Genomic DNA, 20,111 nt, shown 5'->3' with positions numbered 1-20,111 from the left:
AGCTTTTACTTGCTAATTGAGCTATTGTCTTAACTTTTATTAATTTTTACCTGATGTTTTTATCTTGTATCAGATATTAATTGTTTATCTTGTATTTTAAATATTGGCTGTATGTTACCCTTTGTTGTGAACCGCTTCGAACTTTTGGTATAGCGGTATACAAGAAATAAATTATTATTATAAAATGTATTTGTGAATCCATCTAATCCTAGGGAGGTGCCTAAAGGAAGGTCCTGAAATCCACTTACCAAATTTGAAGCCAAGCCTTTCATCCATGTTATCCTTACACATGTATTCCCCATTTCCTTCTCCCTCCACTCAGACTTACTTAATTATAATAATACCCCAAATCTAAAGTGTCACTACATCCTTCTTGTCCCACAGAACAAGAGACACTGACTAGCTCATCCCGTTCTGCAAGAGGCATTCTGCCACAACTTTGCGTCACAAATTTTTGTTCATTGTTTCATTGTAGTCTGAACACGGGGCTAAAATAAATTTGGTCCCATGAAGCAAGCCAGACTGGCAGGAAAAAGTGAGCTGTCCAGGAAAAAAAGGCTAAAAAGTCCCAATACAGTTCAAAGAAGCAATATTATTGAACAGCAGCAGCAAAGGGGCTTATTTTCAAAGCACTTAGACAAAGTACCATAGGATACTTATGATAGGAAACCCCATATATTGTGGGCCTGATTCTCGAAATGCACATTCCAATTAGGAATCCTACCGCCGTCTGGTAGACATTTGGGATGCACGTTTTGTTTTGTTTTTTTAAAGTGGCCAAGGCCTCTGTAGCACACCTGCAGAGATGCATACCCAGGCTTAAGCACACCCAAGGTGAAGCATGGGCTTGGTTTCAACCGGAAGTGCCCTTGGGCGGGCTTAGATTTTGGTATGAATCTCCGTAGACACGAGACAGACGCCTTAAATGTAGGCCTGCAAAAAGCTGGCCTACATTTAAGGCGTTGGTCCGGGATTGTAGACACGATTCTGAATAGGACACCGATGTGTGATTGATACGGAGTTGAGGTCCTATACAGAATCAGGCCCTGTGTGCCTAAGTGCTTTGACAATGAGCCCCCATGTCTTTTTCTTTTTTTTAATTTCTTTATTCATTTTTTCATATTACAACAAGTGTATCAGAAAAATACATATAATCTTATAAACACATAAATCTTATAAATGTCTTTTTCTAATCAGTGCATATGAAAGGAATTTCCATCAAGTATATTGTTAGGAGTATTTGTCAGTGTGACATTTTGTGTTCTATGGTGCTGTAACCTTTTGCGGAGATAATGCAAACATAGTCATTCAAATGATGGTTCATTGTAGGTTCCAATTTCAAAGCATTATCTCCATAAATATAGGCTGTGAGGATCTCCCTGAATAAAAATCTCTTCAAGTTCAGGTGCTCCTTTCCTTACTCTTCAGCCATGTTTTCTTTTCTATTCCCAACCCAGAGCTTAATTTTGATGCCATCAGCCTGAACAGTTTGGATGCAACCAGCGAACGGGACTTTGTGGGTATGTGCAAGTGTTTTATTTTCAACAGTTCATGTTAGTATAGTATTCCTAGGAAAGACCATGAGGCACGATTGATCTGCTGTGCTTTGAAGATCCAAGAAAGTGCATCCTGTTGTTTGCAGGATATCTTCCGTAAAGTCTGACCAGTAACATCCTCATGTTCCAAGTTAGTGGGGTTCCCATTGATGTTCACCCCAGCCCATCCTACACTGAATCACCATATATGGGATACAGACCGTGCAAGTCTGTCCTTACCTCTTTAATTTACATCCTTTGTTTTCTAATTAGAGATCCTCTATTTTTATCCCAAATTTTTTTTGAATTCCATCACCGTTTTCCTCTCTATCACTTCCAGGCATCTACCACCCTCTCCGGGAAGAAGAATTTCCTAACATTGCTCCTACGTTTTCCTCCCCGTAACCTCAAATTATGCCCTCTAGTTTTACCAGAGGGCATAATTTGAGGTCATTCTGGGATGTGGTGTGGGCAGGCCTTTCTTTCTGTATCAATGTATCCTAGTACACAGTAATCAGTCACCCAAAAACTATTTGTTCAGTATTCAGTTGATGATGGAGAGAGTTTTGTAAATGCTAACTGCAGCTGACAGACTTAGGTCTCGATATTCAATGCCAGGCCATATCCAACCACCAGCATTGAATATTTGGTATTGACTGTACTGCGTCTTGCCACTAGGACTTATGCAGGTCCTGACCATTATTCAGTAAGGACTTACATAAGATATTTATGCAGATCCCAGCTGAATATTAGCCGGGACCTACATAAGGGGATGTGCTATGTGACACCTCCCCAGGAAGAACATGAACCCCCCCCCCTTTTTCCCTCCCTCCCCACTTGTAGTAGGCCTCTATTGGCCTACCATTTCAGTTCCTGGTGGTCTTCAGGACTGAGTGATGCCCAGTCACTCTTGCATAGGCTGGCTCTGTGGTCAAAATACTGTAGTTTCTATGACCTCTAGTGGCAATCTTGAAATACTACACTACTGCAAAACCTGCTACAAATTGTGGCAGCCATTTTGATCATGGAGATGGTCTGGGAAGGAGTAACTGGGCATCACGCCTGCCTAAACACCATTTGATCACCAGGGACTAGAATGGTAGGCCTGGAGGGGGCCTGCTAGGGGTAAGAGGCTACTGGGGGGTCCTTGTTGTTATGCTTATATTACCCCTCTCCTCAAGTCACTTCATTGGCTCCCTATCCGCTTCTGCATACAGTTCAAACTCTTCCTACAAGTGTACCCACTCTTATTTCTCCCTACACCCTTCCCTGGGAACTCCATTCTTCGAATAAGTCTTTTTTGTTTGTACCCTTCTCCTCTATTGCCAACTCCCGACTCCGCCCCTTCTGCATTGCTGTACCATACACTTGGAACAACCTGCCTGAATCAGTCCACCAGGCTCCATCTCTGGTGGTATTCAAATCCAGGTTTAAAGCCCACTTTTTCCAAGCTGTATTTAGTTCCTAACGCTTCTAACTTGTAATACATTATATTTGTTTCTCATTCCCTCTCTATCTCTTCATCCCTTTGTATGCCCCTTCATGAGCACCGTATATTAAGCCACCCTGTGTACTGTGTGTCTGTTATAATTAGATGCTAAACTTTTTTGAGCAAGGACTGTCTCTTGCATGTTTAATTTACAGCACTGCGTGCAGCTGGTATTACTATAGAAATAATAAATAGTAGTAAGGAGAGAGGGAAAACGGGGAGCTGCTGCTGTTCAGATGGGAGGGACGAGCACAAGCAGCTTCAGGCCAGTGCCTGGAATGTAAGTGAGAGCCAATCAATAGTCAGTGCCAGGAGCCACATAACTAACCAGGCAAAATTAGAACTGCTGTTTTATGCATGTCTATAAACCCAGTTACCTATTCAGGCACTGGCACTAAATAGTGGTTGGCATCTGTATAACGTCTCCCACTCAACCAACCCCACCACTACTACCGGTAATTCCCCTTTCCTACCCACTTTCAACATAGCTGCTTAGTTCCGCTATTCGGAAGCACTGCCTGGGTAAGTGGCCCTGAATATGAATAGCCTAGTGCTATGGAATTATTTACCACTTTATCCTAGAGAAGAAACTATGCTGGAGAGATTGAAAGGCTCCCTCAAAAGCTGCCTCTATATAGACGCTTTTGAAAGATAATAAGAATAATTTGACAGATCAGTCCTTTTCATCACAATCATTGTCCAACTCTTAATCCCTTCCCTAATGTTTTTTGCCATTTATGTGCTTTTCTAGATAAATTGTAATTCTGCCTTTTATCCCCCTCCCCCCTGTCGTTTATATGTTTTAAGATGCTTATTTTTGGTATTGTAAACCGCTTAGAAATGTCTTATAAGCATTTTTATCAAACTTTAAATAAAACTTGAATTGATTTTTCAATTCGATTTTACTGACACAGCTTTTTAATTTTAAACTTTTTATTTAACCAAGGCAATATCATGTCAAAAATAGGAACATCCAATCTATAACATAGCTTTAAAATTATTTATTAGTTTATTTTAAAAATTTCTATACCATTTAGCACTTACATAATTTACAGACATAATAAGACAAACACAAAAACAATCCTCAAGAGATCATATCTGCAAACTAACACCAAAGCTTATATAAAGAGATCATGAACAACTCCTCAATTATACCAGAGGAACAAGTTATTGTCTAGAAAAAGGCGTCCACAAAAAATTGCATCCTGAATAATTAGAAACATGGAGCGCTGCCAGCAGGGAAGAGGGCCAGAGAGGAGAGGCGCCGGTGCTGGCTAATTGCCTATATGATGTGCCTCTCACTGCAAGAGGCACATCCTGTGGGCAATCAGCTGGTGCTGGCACCTCTCCTCCTCCACAGTGTGCTGCGGCACACCTGAAATCTCAGGAGGCACAAAGTTTGCAATACACTGCCCTAATTCCTTGAATTGCTAAATGTTGTGGCTTGATATGAATTCAGGTGTCAAAAGACTGCCTTCAGCTGTTGGGTCCCTCTGCTATCTCTGCATTGTTCATCTCTTCCTCTCCCCATTTTGCCCTCCTTCCCCAAGTCAATCTCTTCCTCTCCCCTCTCCATCATCTCCCCCAAGTCCATCTCTTCCTCTTCCCCCCCATCTATCTTTATTTTGTTGTAAAATTTGTTGCTGGTAGTGGTTGCGAATCTATCTCCTGCCACCACTCCTGGTGTCTTCTCTCCACTGCAGCCCACCCTCAGTGACAACTTCCTGTTTCCGCTGGGGCAGCCGCAATAGCGAGAAGAAGCCTGGACTAGCATCAGCGTAGCTCTCTGAATTGCATTCGCTACTGCTGCTTGGCAACAACTTTTGCACTGAATTAAAGGTAGATGCAGAGTGGCGGAGAGATTAGATAAACACTATTGGGTGGAGAAGGGTGATAAGACTGATTCCGGGAAGGAGTGCGCTGAAAGAGCTAACCAATAAAAAAAAATAAAAGGCAAAAGAGAAGAAGCCAAGGAGATGTGGGCTCACCTTGCTGCTGATCTGCTCATACAGGCCTGTTCAGGCATTCCCTTTGCTGAAGTCCTTTCTTCTGATGTAACTTCCTGTTTCGTGAAAGAGGAAATTAAATTAGATGGAAGGACTCCAGCAAAAGGAAAGGCCGAACGGGCTTCTGCAAAATAGATCGGTAGCAAGGGGGCTGGTGCCACTGCTCATGAATCAGTGAGTCCGTTTTTTTCTGGAAACAAATTGATTCACCCGAAGTGAATTGGTGAATCGATTTGAATCAGGAATCGGGCACCTCTACAGCAGCCAGCTGGCTTAGTGCGATTTAAACAGCAGAGCCTCTCCTAATCTAATGTGGGATTTATAAATCGCACTTATGCCTAAATAGGTTGAAGGAGACTTACAGTACAATTTAAGAGATACTATTTAGTATAGTACAAGAATGCTACTGGAGATACATTGCAAAACAGTTTAAGAGATGGTACTATACAAAAAGAGAAAAACTAGCACTGTTTGAAGAGTGGTGTTGTGAGGTAGAAGGTGGAGGTAACTTTTATAGTTCAAAGTCATGTGGATGACGGTGTGTGTAGTGTCAAGGTGCTTGGTAGGCCCAAGGGTCAGTTTTCTGTGGTGGATATAGTGTCGAAGAAATAAGTCTCTCCTGCCCACTTAAATTGCTTTAATTATCAGGCCCTGTGTTTTTTGGTTATTGGTCTTCACTGCTGTGGAGCACCCTGCCAATCCAGATTCATAGTGAAGCTCAATACCTTTGGCTTCAAAAAATGGTGAAAATATGGCTGCTTAATAATAGGTTTTGATTATTGAAATATTGTATTTGATAATAGTGTGATGCTCATATAAAATGTGTACTTTTAATTGTAATCTGCCTTGGGACTTGTAAACTCTAGGCAGGCTTTTATGTTTTAGTAAACAACAAATTCCATATACCAAGATCTGGAAGGGCTCACCTATATATATATATATATATATATATATATATATATATATATTTAAATTTTTTTTTTTTGAGAAGTTTAAGTGCGTAACCCAAGTTTAAAAAGACAGAAAGGAGGAAGAAAGGGCACCAGATACCAAAATTCCTTTATCTAGATTAAGCTCAATGGAAGGATCTCAGACAGCAGAAACAGAGTATCTGTTTGGAAAGAAGCCTGCTAATATTTGCAAGGGTCATTTCATAAATAATGCACAATTGGTAACATTGGGGAGTGGATGATGCAATTGCAGTAAACCTTGCTTCACTTTCACTTCAGTGCTTGAAGCAGCAGGAAGTGGACTTAGGAGCTCTGTAGTGTGGGAAATGGAGGCTGCAGGTGTCTCAGGTACGGTGTCTGTTGACGATCAGAGGTCGTACATTAAAGATTGAAACTCTACGTGGCAAAAACTCGACAGAAATCCACAGTGCGTTACGTGAAGTTTGTGGTGAGTTAACAGTGGACCGTAGTACAGTTTCTCAGTGGACAACTCATTTTCAGAGTGGTCGTTTGAGCGTAGATGATGATGCAAGACCTGAATCAACAACCGATGAACGATGTGCGAATCTCGTGGCTGATGCTCTTGAACAAGATCGTCATGCGACATGTGAAGAACTTTCTGAAACCACAGGGATTCCACCGACATCAGTATACCAAATTCTAACAAATGATTTTAAAAAAAGAGAAATTTCTGCGCGATGGGTCCCCCACTTCTTGACTGCTGAACAGCAGCAGAGACTCCTGGACAATGCAACCGTGCTGAAACAAAGATTCGACGTTGAAGGTCAGGCATTCTTGAATCGCACTGTTGCTATTGATGAAACGTGAGTCAGAGTCTTTGAGTCGGAGCTGGAATCGCAGTCCGAGTGGAGAGCTCCATCTTCCCCACGACACAAAAATTTTGACGAGCTCAATCAAAAATCAAACAAGTGATGATTTTTGCTTATGATCATGAAGGCATCATCATCATCACAGACAAAGTTCCATGTGGAAGAAGTGTCACAGCAGTGTATTATCATGATTTTTTGCAAAAAATGCACAAAGCCCGACCTCAGATGCTCTTGGCTGGGCCACTAATTCTTCACGACAACACTCGCCCGCACATAGGGAATGTTGTCATTGAAAAACTATGTGAATATGGCTGGGAGGTGTTACCTCATGCTCCCTACAGTCCAGACATGAGTCCACCAGACTTCGACCTTTTTCCAAAGTTGAAACAACCTATGCGTGGACATCGTTTTTCATCTCTGGAAGAGCTTTCTTCCGCTATTACCGGAGCCATTCAGCAATTGAACAAAAACGGTGTCTTGGATGGATAAATGAAGCTTCCCAGATGTTGAGACTCAGTCATTGCAAAGCAGGGAGACTATATTGAAGGATTGTAAAGAAATACTTGAAAAAAAAAAAATAAAACATGTAAATTAAAAGAAATTGTGTGCATTATTTATGAAATGACCCTCATAGTATGAGATGTTTCATGGCTGGTTTTTTAAAAATCTTTTTCCTTCTTGTTTCTAAAGCGGAGTTCCTTTTCTGGGCTTCCCTGTGCTTGATTCATCTAAGCAAAATGTCTGAAGACCTGATTATCTACAGCACAAAAGAGTTTAGCTTTGTAACGCTCTCTGATGCCTACAGGTAACCCCCCAGCTCTTCAATTCAGCTTGTCAGTGGTATGTTTAAAGTTTGAATGAATTTTTATAGGTGACTACAAAAATAACACTTTCAGAAGACACTAGTTAACCAGCTAATGGAAAAGAGTATTACATTTTCAACAAAACAAGCATAACTAGTGTTGAAGAATCATCACTATTTTGTTAAACAATTACTTCCCCCCCCCCCCCCGGACTGATGCCCACAATGTGGTACAAAGGCCCTGGGTTCTTATGACCCTTCACACCTATAGAGTTCCTCATTTCAACCCCTCAACTCAGGTTGCTTACACAGATATTATATTAATACTCATTTAACTTTTTACCTCCCTCCAGTGAGTTAAAAAACAAACTCCATTCCCTCAAATATAAGGATTGTATATATCAGTGATTCTTAAACCTGTCCTGGGGGACTTCCGTTCCAACCAGTCTGGTTTTCAAGATATCCCTAATGAATATGCATGAGGCAGATTTGCATGCCGCCAGGGTCTTTCCTCTGCTGCATCATCTGTCCGTGATGTCACTTCCTGTAGACGGACGACATGGTAGAGGAAAGGCTGGTGGGTCGGCTGCAAGCAGTCTGTTCACAGTGCTGCCACTGCTGCTTCGGGAGGGCCACAGATGCCAGATCCACATGGGGAGGGGGTTGGTTAGAGAGAGGCTAGGCTCGCATGGGAGGAATGTCTGGTCAGAAGTAGAAAGGAGAGAAGGCTCAACAAGAGTGCAGGAAATGACTCGCAGAAGACTTGGCAGGTCTGTGCAGAATTCTGGTGGATAGGGAATTCTGTGCAGATTTTGAGCTGTGCAGTAGCGCAGAATTCTACCAGGAGTAATTATACGTTTAATAAAATGATATAAAATCATAACTGTTTGAGGCTTGTGTGGATGAGATTAGACTGAGTTTGTGGAGAAGGGATGAGGATGTAGACAGAGCTTGCAGGGATGGGGGCAGACTTTGTCCCTGTGTCATTCTCTACTCTGTCCTCCTTGGCACCTTTGTTCAAAATGGTGGACAAAGCCCTCTACTGGTAGACTATCATTATCACTGCAGGGATCAAACTGCCAAATAGTAATAATAAGTGAATAAGATATATTGGTAGAGGGGTACGGATAAGGGAAGTTATGAAAGATGGAGAGATGTATGTGCAATGGGGATGGTATAAAAGTATTTGAATCAGTTCTGTCAAAGTTCTTTAGCTTATGGGGTCTTGAGAAGATGCACAGTTGTACATACGATGTTGTTCGGTCTTGAATATTTAATAAAGGACATAAAGTTCTGGTGAAGCAGACTGATGTTATAGGAGCGCAGCTAAGAAGCTGTTACTGTAGTTCAGGGATAGGGAACTCCAGTCCTCGAGAGCCGTATTCCAGTCGGGTTTTCAGGATTTCCCCAATGAATATGCATGAGATCTATGTGCATGCACTGCTTTCAATGCATATTCATTGGGGAAATCCTGAAAATCCGACTGGAATACGGCTCTCGAGGACCGGAGTTCCCTACCCCTGCTGTAGTTCAAAGTTTGAACCCCATGGCATGAAGATTACAAATGTAAATCCAAAAATTCCAAAGACTATATGGATTTACAGACTACAGAATGCTGCAAGACAGCCCTATTATTGTGGCCATATTCTTTATGAAGTTTCCTTTTTTTTTTTTTTTTTTGTATTTCTCTTTAGCACCGGTAGCAGCTTAATGCCACAGAAGAAAAATCCAGACAGCTTGGAGCTAATTCGCAGCAAGGCTGGTCGTGTTTTTGGCAGGGTATGTGACAGTAAACCACTGAGGAACCGAATCGGATGCTGTCTGCAACAGCAGAGACTACCCAGGTTGCGCCAGCCTGGGACAGAATACTGGCAGTGGCTGGGGAATGAGGGAATATAATACTCTTCCTTGCTTTTAGATGAGAAGTGTGCACATTTAAAAGCAAATTAAAGAGGGTTAGACTTAATATGAGCAATTTACTCTCTCTGCATTTTTGTAACTAAGGTGTAAATGAAACAGAAGAGAGACATGAAGAAACTGCATTCTGTAGCAGACTGGCTAACTTGTATATAAATGTGCATGAGGTACATGAGAGGGATATCTTTGCTCTTCTGAACATTACCCTATGAAAAGTCCTTTGCACAAACAAATATCTGTTCTTTGGCATGCACAAATTTCACAGTTTATATTTCCATATTTTGTAAAATGCGTGTGTAAATCCAAATTCTGCCTAAACCCCAGGAACACCCCTGCTCAATGTTATAAAATGTTGTATCTGTTCATAAAATACTTTTAGCCCAGAAGCGCTTTTAAAAATTATCCCTTCTGTGGGTTGTGGGCAGCATCAGACACAGAAACATACATGAGCTTTCAAAATAGCAAAGTATTCTAGTTTTTTGTTTTTTTTATATATAATTCTTTATTGATTTTCAAATGTTAATAGTGCAATACAATATAGGGACTTTAGATCATTTATTGTTCTACTGTCCATTTATTTTGGCTTTTTGGAAATCAAAATGGGGCCAAATAAATTGCTTATTAGAAAATCCAGTGACATTATCCTATGATACTGTGCTTTTTGGCATGTCAATGAGAGCTAAAAGTCAAATATCATCTAAAAATAACAGGAGTCAACAATAATTGCATTCACAAGAAACCACAATATCCCTCCCCACCCCCTTCCCTCCACCTTGAATGTGCATATTTAAGGGGGAAAAATTATTTTCAATCTTTACACTATCTTGTTAATGGCTCCCAAATATCTTGAAACTTCGCAGAATTCCCCTGCTGCGTAGCTAGTACCCTTTCCATTTTATATCTATGACATAATGAATTCCACCAAAAGCTATAGTTCAGCCTATCCCAATTTTTCCAATTATACGTAATCTGTTGTATGGCACAACCCCTGTCATAATTAGTAGCAAAGTATTCTAATTAGATGTTGGTTAAAAAAAATTGTGAAAATTATATGCAAGGGTAGAACATGTGTAGGTTTCAAAAGCCCCTGTACATCATCCTTTTTGAATAATTCTTACTTTGGGGCTGTAAAAGCTATAACAGCCCACAGAGAAACTGGTTTCTCTAGAGCTAGAATGACTAGCAAATCTCAGCAGTACATACTGTGTGCAATTCTGGAGGCCACATTACCGTAAAGATGTACTTCGAGCTGAGTCAGTCCAGCGAATGGCCACTAGGATGGTCTCCGGACTCAAGGGTCTCTCATACGAGGAAAGACTGGGCAAGTTGCAGCTCTACTCTCTAGAGGAGCGCAGGGAGAGGGGGGTGACATGATTGAGACATTTAAGTACGTCACAGGTCATGTCGAGGTGGAAAACGACATATTCTTTCCTAAGGGACCTTCAGTCACAAGGGGGCACCCGCTCAAACTCAGAGGAGGGAGATTTGTTGGTGACACCAGGAAGTATTTCTTTACAGAAAGGGTGGTGAATCACTGGAACAAACTACCGGTGCAGATGATCAAGGCCACTAGCGTGCTCGACTTTAAGAATAAATGGGACATCCAGTGGGATCTCTACGTGGGTCGAGCAGCACTCTGACTTAATGGGGTGGGACAGTAGAGTAGGCAGACTTGATGGGCTATAGCCCTTTTCTGCCGTCATCTTTCTATGTTTCTATACTAGAGAGCTGGACGGGAATGGGGATTATAGGATTCCCATGGGTGTGAAAGAGATTGCCACAGGATTCTCACAGGGATGGAAACAATTGCCATGGGATTTCTGCGGGGATAGAAGAAATTGCCTTGAGATTTCCATGAAAGTGTAGTCAAAATCTATGGTGGCTCCAAAATGAGGCTTGGAAAGCATTGAGAGAAGCATTTGGATTGGAGCACCAGAATGAAGCTGGGAATGTGAGGAGAGAGGCAGTTGGAGGGGGCCAGAATGAAGCTTGAAGTGCCCAGATGAATAGTGAATACCATCCAAAAACTACAGGAGGCCATTGGGGTTGAGAGAAAAAGGGGCTAAACAAAACTAAACTAAACCTTAAGTGTATATACCGCATCTTCTCCACAGATGTAGAGCTCGGCATGGTTTGCAAGCAAGAAAGTAATAGCACAGACTCCTGCGAGTATGGGTGGGGATGGAGGAAATTAATTGTAGGGATGGGTGGGAATGGAATGGATCTGGGTGAGTATGAGTTAGATTCCATTGCGGAAGGGTGGGAACGGGTGAAATTTCTGTTCCCGTGCAACTTTCTAGTAGTGTCTTTCAAACTGTTTTTTTAACTCCAGCACACTAAACGGAGCAAATGTTTTTCACGGCACATTATAATTGAAATTATAAAATTGCAAAACCAACAAAAAATTATATTTGGGAGTTATTTATTTAAAATTCTTTAAGCTATGTATGGGTAATTGTAAAAATGGTGAAACTAAAGTTAACAGATTAGAATTGCTAATCAATGCGACGGATGTGCTTGTTTTTGAGTGCAAATTAACTCAAAATGCGGCTTGATAGTTGACAAGCAAACATGCATTTCATCATTCACTATCTGCAGTCATTCTCTTTTTTTTTTTTTTTAATTTAATTTTTGTCAGTGTAGAAAATCCAAGTTTGCAAAGATCTGAAGATCCAAACAGTAACAAAGCCTTGATTGCTTTGTTGCTGAAGTTAGGATGACTACTGCATAAAAAATAAACCAAAATTACTTGCCATTAGTTTTCAAGGTCCAATCACATCAAAGAGCAATGCTTGTCTGGGCGGTTGTATCCTTACACACACACACAGACGCTCAATACTCATAACATTGACAGACTCTTGCGTATGCGATGTACATGTCATCTATTCTTCTGTATACTTATGAAGGGAATTTTTAAAAATAAAGTAAAATTCTGGAATCTCTCGTGGCACATCCGGAATCTCTTTGGGGCACACCACTGTGCCATGGCACACGGTTTGAGAGACACTGCTCTAGTACATACCTCAAAGTGAAAATTCACCATAAGGGAGGACCAGTCAGAAAAAGGGGGAGGAGCTTACCTTCAGCTGGATTCTCAAAATGTCTGATCGAAATTTTTTTTTTTAATTATGATGAAGGAAAAGGATCTTGGCGCCCAGGTTAATGTAGATGAGGCTTTTCTACTGCTCAGCCAGTGGTAGAGTGCTTGCTTTGGTGTCAAAAGGCTAAAGTTTTAGATCAAAGTCTGAAGGTTGAAAGCACTGTGGTATTTGGGAACCTGCGACAGGTGCCAAGAATTTCAGGATCCCTTTATTAGTGGCAAGCCTAGAACTCATGTTTTTCCTAGGTAGGCAAAGAAAAGAAGGAAGGTTCACTAGCAGCACTCCATGGATATGTAGATCAAAACACCAACAGGGAATGATAGTAAAATGGAATACCGGGCTACAGAGCCACAAGTGATCTGGATTGATGACAAAGTAAGGTTGGCTACATCTGAAGGAAGCAGAATCCCAGAATGCAGTGCAGTGTGGTAATCACTGCATACAGGAGGATTGCTGGCTTTTTCTGCCGGGAATGGGGGAGTTTAGTTGCCTCTTTTGCTCAGGGTCATGCTGCTGAGTGTCTGCTTTCTTAAATAGTTCCTTTTGTCACTCTCTATCACCTTTCTTCTTTAGTGCTCAGGACTTCTTATGACCTTAAAGGGACTACCAAGTACTTACAACAAGGACTTGCAGGTAAATTAATCATTTAAATTTACATTTTTCTTGTTCAAAAACTTTTTGAGGTAAAATCTATTAGTGAGTTAATAAGTTGTATAGATATAACATACGACCTCTCCATTGACCATAAGTTGGACCCACAGATTTTATCCATAAATAAAGAATAGTTTTTAGACCCATAAGAATAACTCTTTTCAAAAAACCTTTAAATATTGGATGCTGAATATCAAAAATCCAAAATAGGTTATAATTATTACAATACCATGGCACTTGCCACATATTGCTGACTTTAGAAAAAACCTCTGTCCAAAATCTTCGAACCAAAGGATACTCCCAAAATATATGGGATAATGTCACTTTTGGGTGATTACATTTCAAACAAGAGCCCACAGATATGATAGTTGCTCTATAGGCTCTCCAAGGTGCTATATACTATCGACAAATAAATTTGTAATCCATTTCAAAAAATGAAATGTCAGGTAATAAAGCATATAATAATTGCAAAAAATGCTTAATATGAGCACCTTGTAAATTTATTTGTAACTCAATACTCCAATCAGAGGCCACTTTATCATAATCCATGAAACGAGAAAATTCCAACATTGAATGCCTAAAATATTTTAAAGGTACTATCATTTGAGCCTCTAACCAATGTACCTCCGATAGAGTCTCAAATATTGTAGAACATAAAAATTTTGAATTTAGTGAAGATACATAAAATTGTAATTGAAGATTTTGAAAAAGTATCCAAATGAGACCACCCATATTCAGAACATAGCTGAGAATAAGTTGGCAGAGTACCATCATTTTTAAGAATCTGATACAAGTAAGTAAGAATCCCTCTCTCTTCTGCTCTAAAACCAACTGATGACATACCAGGTTGAAATGATCTATTGCCCCTTATAGGTAGCAAGAGAGTGATTTGAAAATTAACTGACAGTTTGTTACAAATTTGACGCCAAGTAACTCTTAAAGGGGCCAGTAAAAAGTAATAAGGGTTCTTCAGGACAGCAGATTCTAATCTAAAAGAATGCAAAAGGTAACTAAAATGAAAAAGCTTCCAAAAACAAAGTTCCACTGGAGTCCAAGAAAAATAAGATGTAGTGAGAAACCAATCATGCATATGTCTTAAATTGACGTAAAGATAGTAAACCAAGGCCACCCTTATTTTTTTGATAGAGCTACCGTATTCAAAGGGAGACTTATGGTCAATGGAGAAGTTGCATCTTATATGTATGGAAGCTATGTCTATTTCTGATTGGAAGATGAAACAGGGAAGACTATTTCTCATGATTTGGCAACCCTTTTTAAATACATCGATACCTACTGCACAAAGTCGTGTTTTATTGAGTAGATCATAAATAATTTTTTTATATATATGCAGTCTTGAGAAGGGGAATGGGTAGGAGGGGTTTGGGAAAGGATAATAGTTGAATAATTTTTCTTTTATTATAATTGTATTTGAAACAAAGTATTATCATTAATTTATGAATTGTTTAATTTTATATTTATACTTATATGTTATACATGATTGTAGTTATTCATTTATATATTGTACACTGTATTTATTATTTATCTATGATTTAAAGTTACTTTTATGTGGATGGAATTATTTTATGTGGATGATTTTAGTGTACCTTTGGAACTTTGATACTTTCTAATAAAGTCCATTTGGGAACATCGTCACTCCACAGAGTTTTTTTGGTTTTCTCTGGATTTTCTTCTTTGTGGATATTTTGGGGTCAATTCCTTTTGTTTTTTCCTGCTTTAAACGACCAGGATGCCTTGGGCTTAGTAAAAGAAACGGAGTTTAAGCAGAGGCAGTTAAACAGATTCAATCTCTGAGGGATTATAAGGAAACATTGAATAGGGAAGAAAAACAAGAAATGTCGTCACACAGTCAATAGTCTGCAGAAGCCTTTAAGAAGGCTCTGGCAGAAGTGGCAAGTCAGCTCACGCAAGTGGGTAAGCAGGTCTTGGAAAATCAGCAGCTTAGCAGAAAGAACTTGGTAACATGATAGAGAACCTTACAGTTAAATGGAAAGAGAAGGAAGGTGAAAGTAGTAAGTGGGGAAAACAAAAACGAAAGAAAAAAAGGGAAAGAAATTGACGTTTCTAAAACATATTAATAATAATAATTTATTTTTATATACCGCCATACCCGTGAGTTCTACAATTCTAAAACATTTTATTATACTACTAAAATTAAAAAATATAAAAATATATACATACAAATTAATACAATTCAATGCAGACTGCAGTCCCGAATTCAATTACTCAGTTTGGAAAGACCATTTGAAAAAAATGTGCTTTTAGATGCCTCTTAAAGTTTTGAAATTATTCTTCCTCTCTTAACTCTACTGGTAAATTGTTCCATAATATTGAAACTAAGTAAAAAAAAAATGCACCATTAGCACTCAGGCCCAAATTCTGTAATCGGCACCTATTTTGGAGGCGCCCCATCTAAGTCGAGTAACTAGCTCAATTAAGCTTTTTAATCAACAATAATTGAAGCTTAGGCGCCTATCAAGAAAGAGCAATTCTGCAACAAGACGCTTCTAAAAATTTAGGCGGCCTTCAAAAAAATTGGTGCCATGCACGTTAGGTGTGGGCGTGGCTACATGTTAGGCGCCTTGTTGCAGAATCGCTGCTCTTGGACCGATGCCTCACTTTGGAAGACCAAACTAAAGCCCAGGTCAAAAAATGCTTTTCCACCCTTTGGAAACTCCGTTCCATCAAACATTACTTTGATTTCCCCACCTTCAGACTGCTGGTCCAATCCCTAATCCTAAACTCCCTGGACTACTGCAACATCATATATCTGGGCTCCTACAAGAAAACCATTAAACAACTAAGACTCATCCAGAACACCGCCGTCCGACTCATCTATGGGCTCAAAAAAAGTCAGACCATATCAGCCCTTTCTATAGAAAACTTCATTGGCTACCGTTCGAAGCAAGGATCATCTTCAAATTTGCCTGCCTCTGCTTCAAAACCCTAACTGGCTCAGCCCCGATATATCTGTCACGCCACTTTGCCTTCCCAGGCTCTAATCGTACACGCAATGCCCACCTGTTTGCCTACCCCTCCCCAAAAGGATGCATCTACAAAAGATTCTTCGACAAAACCCTCTCTTTCCAAGCTGGCAAATGGAATGACTGCTTGTCCACCCTCATCTCTCTTGCCCCAACTTATCAATCCTTCAGGAAATCTAATGGACAGACTGGATGGACCATTCAGGTCTTTATCTGCTCTCATTTACTATGTTACTATGAATCTACACTTCTCCCTCCATATTCATGGTTTCAGCATTTGCGGTTTCGATTATTCACAGTTTTTAGCTTGCTGGCTCCTCCCCCCAAATTACATCAGCTTGCATAGAGAAATTGCTGATTCCAAGCGTTTACAGAGAAAGTCACCGATTCCCAGCACTTTCTTCACCGTGTTTTGCCTCTCCTTCAGGAACAAGCCAGGTCTCCCACCATGTTATTCGTGGTTTCACTATATTCACGATGGTTTTTAACAGAAAACAACGAATAACACATGAAAAAAGTTATTTGCGTTTTTTCTGTATTTGGGGTTCTGTTAATCCCCTATCACAGCGAATACGGAGGGAGAAGTGTACTGGTTTTATACCTTTTGGGTGGAGAAAGAACTAGCAGTCTATCCATTACCGATCACAATGACCTAACAGGTAATGTTTGGACTTCTAATAATGGAAAGAAACACCATTAATTATCCTGAGAGCTGAAGATAAATTGTACCATTTATGCCTATCACTGTTCCCATTTCTGTATAATATCAAGTTAAAGGTATTAGATAAAATCTTGTTTTTAAGTTTTCCGAATAATTCATTTCTTTCTAGGAAGATAAGGAGGCCATGTTTGATGTCTATGACACTGTATGTGCCGTACTGCAGGTGGCTACTGGAGTTATTTCTACTTTACAGGTGAGACTCATTTTATTATCTGACTATACAAATTGCACAAACCCTGGTGAGTGTGCTGCTCACATGCCATTTAAAATTGAAAGCAAGGTTTTCATAGATGGATCTCACAGTGGCTGGCTTAGTAAAGAACCCCCAAACCTTCACTACAACATAGATGGGTCTGATTTGCTTTTCTTCTTGCATATAACTGTCAGTTCAGATAACATTGTACAAAATGATTCATTTGACTGCAAGATTTTTGACTTAACCCCTCAGCTCAAGTTGTGATCTCTAATCTTTTAAATAACTTGCTCAAAGCCGTGGGAATCAGAGCAGGGTCAGAGCTCTGACCTCTGCATTACTCTTTGCTTGCTAAGATCAGCACCAGACATCAGTTGTCACCTCCTGAGACGTGCTTCCTTCTCATCCTATCCCTAACCCTCTCTGAGGAACCAGGATGATCCCTAGTGGCACACAGAGCTACCAGAGAAGTAGCAACAGCTTCCTCAAGAGCTCTTTCAGCAATGGCACCCTAGTTATCACATCTACAGGTGCTATTCAAGGCATATGCAGACTAATTTCTTGGTGCCCCCTCTTTCCTTCCCCCCATAGATCTGAAGACTGTCACAATGACAGCTGAATTTATAGACAGAGGGGGATGAAGGAGTGCAAATGGAATAGAGTTAAAATCCTTGGTATCTAATATAATAAAGCCCTAAGCGCACATGCGCACTCCCACCTGCATGCTCCCATTTTCCGTGCGCTGTAGGGACCCGCAGGTAGGAGTGCGCATGAGCGCGGCTGCACGGAGCCTGTCGGCTGCAGCGGCTCTTGCCGTCTGAAGGATGTGAACTGGCCAGGGCGACGTCAGCGGGGGCCGGAACGGACTTTAATTCCTGCCTCCCAGGCTTCTCCTCCTGCTCCGGCTGGGCCCGCGTAAAAAAAACAAAAACCCCCAGAGCTCGCTTTGGGTCTGGCAAGGGTTGCGGATCTTGAAACCTTCTGATTCAAGCAGCGTCTGCAGCACTCTACACACACTGCTTCGGGGCCTTCTACTGCCCTGATTTACTGGGCAGTAGAAGGCCCCGAAGCAGGAGTGTGTGAGTGCTGCAGACGCTGCTGGAATCGGAAGGTTTGTTGGGACCGCAGGAAGGGAAGGGGGGGTGGTAAGGGACTAAGGGAGCCGGCCAGACCGCAGGAAGGGAAAGGGGGGTAGGGGAAACGCTGCTGCTGCACAGGGAAGTGGTGTGGGGGGAGGGAAATGGAGGGGGAGGGAATGCTGCTGTGGCTGCTGCACAGGGAAGTGGTGGGAGAGAAATGCTACTGCATAGGAGGCAGGGAGAGAGACAGATAGATAGAAAGAAAAGAAGAAAGACACAGGAGCAGGGAGAGACACAGAAAGACAGACAGATAAAGGGGGCCAGGGAGAGAGACAGACAGCAGGAGGGAGAGAGAGACAGAAATAAAGACACACAGACATATATTCTAGCACCCGTTAATGTAATGGGCTAAAATACTAGTCTTTACATAAAGGCTGATGGTGGTGGTACCTCAGCTGTTGAGTTTCTAATTTGAGGTGAAAGCCCAAATATACTGGAAGAAAGTGCTAGGCCCGAAGACCCAGATTCTCGAAACAGAACAATAAGTTAGGCAGCAGTAGGCACCATACTGCCACCTAACTTAAATTGGTTTAATTGGTTTTAAAACTAATTGTTTAAAACTACATTGTTTAAAACTAATTAAATAGTCATTTAAAAAAATGTAGGTGCCTTCAGATGCCTACTGAAAGAGTGCCAGAACCACAACTACAGAGGTGACTAGCGGCGCTTAAGGTAGGCATCGTTTTGGCTAGCGCCATTAGGTATCTTTGTAGATACGATTCACGTGTAACACAGGCACCAATTATGTAAGCCTTTAAAACCCTGGCCTACTGGAGGGGGATGAGGATCCAGAACCTCGGATCTCGGTTTCTCTTTTTCATCGGCAGCTTGGTGCCCTGGGGCTTCCTCATGATTTTTCCTCTGTATTGGAGGCTTGGCAGAGGGATTTGGGGAGGGAGCTTGGGGCGGACTGGTTGCTCCAAGCTCTCCGATGGGTTCTGGCCTTAGTATATAATGCGGAGCTGCGTGAGTGCCATTACAGAACCCTGCTGCAGGCCTATACCTCCCAGAGCCGGGCCTACTATATAGGCTGTGTGGATACCCAATACTGCCTCACTGAAGTGAATTCTTACTTTCAAGGCTTTTGGAGTTGTGAGAGTATTCAGGGGGCCCTGGCCTCCTTCCTTGAAGGCCTGTTTCAGGTTCCTGTCCCTCTTTCTGTGTTTCATATGCTGTTTGCTCACTTTCCTGCATTTTCTGTTTATACTTCTGCTGAAAAATTGTTTTTGAGCAAATGTTATATTTTGGGGAAGAAGTGTACCTTTGAACCACTGGCTGGCAGATGTTCCTCCCTCCTTTTGGTATTGGAGGAATAAACTTCATGAGCTTATGGGCTGGGAAGCCAGGCTGGCTTATCCTCTCGTCACAAGAGTAGAGACTTCGTTCAAACTTGGTCTCCTTACTTGGACAGTTTGTCGCCGAGGAGTCGTAGTCGAATTTTGAACAAACTGCACTTGTATCCTAGCCCACCTGTCTAACCTGGGATTCCATTTTCTATTGGGAGGGGGGTTGGGGGGATGGAGGGGATGGGTCTGTTAGGGGGGTTTGGGTTTCTTTGTAACCTGAGAGGACATCAGAGTCCAGTCCTTTTGTGGGGGAGGTGACCCTCTTTTTGCCTGTTGTTGGAAAAGTCTTAATCCTTATTTGTTTCATGTGGTTGTGAGTTGTTATTCTCTTTACCAATAAAAAAGATTTCATGTAAAACCCTGGCCTACATTACAGTGCCTTTATTAGATATAACCCACGATTCTGCAAATGGCGCATTTGCATGATTG

The 20,111-nt window shown here is 41.2% G+C and overlaps 1 protein-coding gene across 3 annotated transcripts in view; it reads left to right on the top strand.

The window, feature by feature from the left end:
- The window catches only part of ASL (argininosuccinate lyase), a 64,827-nt gene that overhangs the window by 41,083 nt on the left and 3,633 nt on the right, over positions 1-20,111 (top strand). For all 3 annotated transcript variants that reach the window (XM_033922476.1, XM_033922477.1, XM_033922478.1), the window contains 5 exons: positions 1,458-1,520; positions 7,501-7,615; positions 9,307-9,391; positions 13,204-13,263; positions 17,114-17,197. In XM_033922476.1, coding sequence (XP_033778367.1) covers positions 1,458-1,520; positions 7,501-7,615; positions 9,307-9,391; positions 13,204-13,263; positions 17,114-17,197 — 407 coding nt within the window. The remainder of the gene's footprint in view (positions 1-1,457; positions 1,521-7,500; positions 7,616-9,306; positions 9,392-13,203; positions 13,264-17,113; positions 17,198-20,111) is intronic.

The sequence above is a fragment of the Geotrypetes seraphini genome, chromosome 15, assembly GCF_902459505.1.
Source record: "Geotrypetes seraphini chromosome 15, aGeoSer1.1, whole genome shotgun sequence".
Classification (NCBI taxonomy): domain Eukaryota; kingdom Metazoa; phylum Chordata; class Amphibia; order Gymnophiona; family Dermophiidae; genus Geotrypetes; species Geotrypetes seraphini.
The sequence above is the reverse complement of the archived record's forward strand: the minus strand, read 5'-3'. Positions and strand labels throughout refer to the sequence as shown.